The 5000-nt window shown below is 50.9% G+C and overlaps 1 protein-coding gene across 1 annotated transcript in view; it reads left to right on the forward strand.

Moving 5' to 3' along the window:
- The window catches only part of LOC143287238 (H(+)/Cl(-) exchange transporter 6-like), an 82902-nt gene that overhangs the window by 21758 nt on the left and 56144 nt on the right, over positions 1-5000 (forward strand). Inside the window, exons 14-15 of the mRNA XM_076595183.1 lie at positions 3993-4086; positions 4805-4943. Coding sequence (XP_076451298.1) covers positions 3993-4086; positions 4805-4943 — 233 coding nt within the window. The remainder of the gene's footprint in view (positions 1-3992; positions 4087-4804; positions 4944-5000) is intronic.

Here is a 5000-nt window from a genome sequence, read left to right on the forward strand (position 1 = left end):
GGCTCAGGCCATAGGGTCGTTCTTCGTCGACAGGAGCAGCGATGGAGCTCGGCAGCCGTCTGAGCGTCTGAGCAGCCCTCTTTAGGAATGCACTGCTCACCTCCCTAGCATGAGGAAGGGGCTAGAAAAGGTGCCCTAAAAATTGCCTGCTCCATATCACCCTGGCCAGCATACCGCGGCTGGCGGGGACCCTACATCAGCGGTCGAAACAAAGAGAAAGAAAAGAAAAAAACAAGGATCGTTCCTCTCACCATTGGTGCTTGGAACATAAGGACTCTCCTGGACAGAGATAACGCAGACAGACCCCAAAGGAGAACAGCACTAGTTGCATCCGAACTCGCCAGATACAATATCGACATCGCAGCCTTGAGTGAGACTCGGCTTGCAGGCGAAGGCGAGCTCTGTGAACGGGGATCTGGTTACACCTTCTTCTGGAGTGGACGAGGAAGCGAAGAGCGACGTGAGGCTGGTGTTGGTTTTGCAGTAAAAACAGCACTTGTCAGCAAGCTAGCTGGAATCCCAAAGGGAGTCAACGATAGGCTTATGACCATGAAACTCCCACTGGCATCTGGCCAGAAGCACCTCACCATTGTCAGTGCCTACGCCCCAACCATGACCAACCCGGATGAAGTGAAGGCGAAGTTCTACGAGGACCTTCACTCTGTCATTGCTGCCATCCCTAAAGCAGACAAGCTCATCATTCTTGGGGACTTCAATGCTAGAGTTGGCTCTGACTACATCTCCTGGGATGGAGTGATTGGAAAGCATGGTGTGGGCCACTGCAACCCAAATGGATTGCTTTTGCTTCAGACATGTGCAGAGCACGAACTGCTGATAACCAACACAGTTTTCTGCCTCCCTACCCGTAACAGGACGTCATGGATGCACCCTCGCTCAAAGCATTGGCATCTCATCGATTATGTCATCGTCAGGAAAAGGGATAGGCAAGATGTACGTGTAACAAAGACCATGTGCGGCGCCGAGTGTTGGACAGACCATCGCCTTGTAGTCTCGAAGCTGAATATTCGAATCCAGCCAAAGAGACGCCCCCAAGGCCAGAAGGCTCCAAAACGGCTCAACATCGCTAAGCTGAAAAACATCACCATCAAACAGTCCTTTGTGGAGCTGCTGGAAGATCGTCTGGAATCCGCCTCTCTGAACAACCAGAATGTGGAGTCTGACTGGAGGACCCTGCGTGAGCTGATCTATAGTACAGCTTCAGAGACCCTGGGACCCATGATCAGAAAGCACAAAGACTGGTTTGATGAAAACTGTGATGAAATCAAGCAGCTTCTGGATGAGAAACGCCGTCTGCATCAAGCCCACCTGAGCAACCCAAAGTCCACATCAAAAAAGGATGCGTACAATGCCATCCGCAGGACTGTTCAGCAAAAGTTACGCCAGATGCAGGATAAGTGGCTGAGTGACAAAGCTGATGAGATCCAGGGATATGCTGACAGGCACGATATGAAGAGGTTCTATGATGCCTTAAAAGAAGTCTACGGCCCCACATCCTCAGGATCATCCCCCCTCCTCAGTGCAGATGGGAATACCTTGATCACCGAGAAGGAGAACATTCTCGAACGATGGGCTGAGCACTTCAACAGTGTCTTAAATCGCCCTTCCTCCATAAATGATGAAGCCATAGACCGTCTCCCACAAGTCCCCACCAACGAAGCACTGGACGATCCGCCAACACTTCTTGAGACCCAGAAAGCAATCCGTCTGCTATCCAGTGGCAAAGCACCTGGCTCAGACTCCATACCAGCAGAGGTCTACAAGGATGGAGGCACTGTGCTGACTGAGAAGCTTCATCAGCTGTACTCACTCATGTGGAAAGAAGAGACGATCCCCCAGGATTTCAAAGATGCATCTATCATTCACTTGTACAAGCGAAAGGGGAACCGGCAAGCCTGTGATAACCATCGGGGCATTTCCCTGCTCTCCATCGCAGGCAAGATACTTGCCAGGATCCTACTAAACCGCCTCACAGCACACCTTGACCAAGGTCATTTGCCTGAGAGCCAATGTGGATTCCGGAAAGAGCGCGGAACCACCGACATGGTGTTTGCTGCAAGGCAGCTGCAAGAGAAATGTCAGGAGCAAAATGCTGATCTGTTCTCCACCTATGTCGACCTCACTAAGGCCTTTGACACCGTGAGTAGAGAGGGACTGTGGAAGATCATGGCCAAGTACGGATGCCCTCGGAAATTTATTTCCTTGGTCAGCCAATTCCATGAAGGCATGCAGGCTCGAGTCCAGGACAATGGTGAAACATCTGCTCCTTTTCCTGTCACAAATGGTGTCAAGCAAGGCTGCGTCCTGGCTCCAACGCTGTTCAGCCTCATGTTCTCTGCAATGCTTACTGATGCCTTCAGAGATGGCGATGTTGGAATTGGCCTAAAGTACCGAACAGATGGCAAGCTGTTTAACCTCAGAAGGCTTCAAGCAAAAACGAAGGTCATGACAGACATCATCAGAGACTTTTTGTTTGCTGATGATTGTGCCCTCAACGCTGGATCTGAAGCTGACATGCAACTCAGCGTCAACAAGTTTGCCACTGCCAGCAGGAACTTCGGCCTTACCATCAGCACGAGGAAAACTGAAGTTCTCCATCAGCCAGCCCCAGGGAAACCCTACGTTGAGCCCAACATCACAGTCAACGGTCAGAGACTCAGTGCGGTGGAGCGGTTCACATACCTTGGCAGCACACTGTCACAAAATGCGACCATCGACGATGAAGTGAATGTCAGGATTGCAAGAGCAAGTGCAACTTTTGGTAGACTCAATGCAAATGTCTGGAACAGAAGAGGCATTAGTCTTGAGACCAAGCTAAAGGTCTACAGAGCAGTAGTTCTCCCCACACTACTGTACGGCTGCGAAACTTGGACAGTGTACCAACGACATGCCAAGAAGCTGAACCACTTCCACACAACATGCCTCAGGAAGCTACTGAACATCAAGTGGCAAGACAGGACCCCAGACACAGAGGTGCTCGCAAAAGCCACCCTTCCCAGCATCTTCACCATCCTGATGCAGTCCCAGCTTCGCTGGGCTGGACACGTGGCGCGCATGCCAGACCATCGGCTGCCCAAAAGGCTCTTCTATGGCGAGCTGCAACAAGGGAAGAGATCACACGGAGGTCAGAAGAAGCGCTTCAGAGATACTCTGAAGGTCTCTCTGAAAGCGTTTGATATCAACCCTGACTCCTGGGAGGAATCTGCAGTGGACCGTAACAAATGGCGCGCTGCTGTGCACAAAGGCGCCAAGTTGTGCGAGGCCAGCAGGACTGTTGCAGCTGTTCAGAAGAGGCAGGCCAGAAAGTCACGGGCAAACAAGCTCCCTGACAATGATATGCCTGTCTTTGTCTGCCCCAACTGTCAGCGAACATTTCGTGCGCAGATTGGACTATACAGCCATCTGCGCACTCACAGATAGACTCATGAGCATCCTTCCCCCCACCCCACCACCACCCTCCTCCCATCCCCCATCTGGATGACAACGATGGTCATCATCGATCTCGATGGACACACCACCACCATCTTGTTGACTAGAATCCTGCAGTGGTGTCTGTCTTGCCGAGTAGAGCCCTGTCTTGTTGACTTGTTGGCCAGAATCCTATCTTGTTGACCAGAATCCTGTCTTGTTGACTGTCATGTTGACCAGAATCCCGCCTTGTTGACCAGAATCCTGTCTTGTTGACTGTCTTGTTGATAAGAATCCTTTCCTGTTGACCAGAATCCTGCCTTGTTGACGAGACCCTGTCTTGTTGACTGTCTTATTGACCAGAATCCTGCCTTGTTGGCTAGAATCCTGTCTTGTTGGCCAGAATCCTGTCTTACTGGCCAGAAACCTGTCTTTATGTCTTGTTGGCCAGAATCCTGTCTTTTTTTACTGTCTTGTTGGCCAGAATCCTGTCTTGGTGTCCTGTTGGCCAGAATTCTGTCTTGTTGACCAGAATCCTTTTTTTTGTTGACTGTCTTGTTGACCAGGATCCTGGAGGCCATTTTGGTGATCATGACCACCACCACTGTGGCCTTTGTGGCCGCCATGACGCTGGGTGACTGTCGCAAAATGCCTCACGCGGTGAGTGGGTCGACCTGTAAACAGACGCGGTAGTTAGTCCGCTTATAGCAACGTGGTGATTCGGCCTGTAGTGGCGTGGTGAGTTGGCCTGTAGTGACGTGGTGGTGAGTCGTCTGTAGTGATGTGGTGAGTCATCTGTAGTGACGTAATGCGCTAGCTTGTCGTAACGGGGTGAGTCGTCCTGTGTTAGCCTGTAATGGCGTGGTGAGTCGGCCTGCTGCTTCCGACGATGATGCGGACATTTAGACAGATTGTTAACAAGCCAACAGAAGTACGAGAGGGGGTGTGGGGGTGGGAGCACCAACTCTACATTGAGGTCCTTCTTCTGTCAGACACTGATGATGATGATGAGGATGATGAGAAGAAGGAGGAGGAGGAGGAGGAAGAGGATGAGGATGTTAATATTTAAACAGATAAAAAGCCAGGAGGAATTACAGTGGAGGGTATTGGCACAAACTCAAAACTGAGGAACTTCTTATGTCAGACTGTTTATTACAGTGGCACTGGTGACGACGACGACAACAACGACGACGATGATGATGATGATAACGACGACGACGACGATGATGATGATGATTATGACGACGATGGCGTCGATGATGATAATGACGATGACGATTGAGATGATGATGATAATGACGACGACGACGACGACGACGATGATCATTATGATGACGATGTTGATGGTGACGACGACGACGACGACGTGGACGTTCAGACAGGTGAGAGTCTCGGAGGGGCGGAAATCAACTCCACAGTGAGGACGTACTTCTGTCAGGCCGGCTACTACAACGACATGGCCACGCTCTTCTTCAACCCCCAGGAAGTGGCCATCAAACAGCTGTTCCACCAAGCAGGTAGTTCGCCTTCTGCTGCTTCGTCACGATGATGATGATGATGATGATGATGATGAT

This window comes from Babylonia areolata, chromosome 11 (genome assembly GCF_041734735.1).
Source record: "Babylonia areolata isolate BAREFJ2019XMU chromosome 11, ASM4173473v1, whole genome shotgun sequence".
In the NCBI taxonomy this organism is placed as follows: Eukaryota; Metazoa; Mollusca; class Gastropoda; order Neogastropoda; family Buccinidae; genus Babylonia; species Babylonia areolata.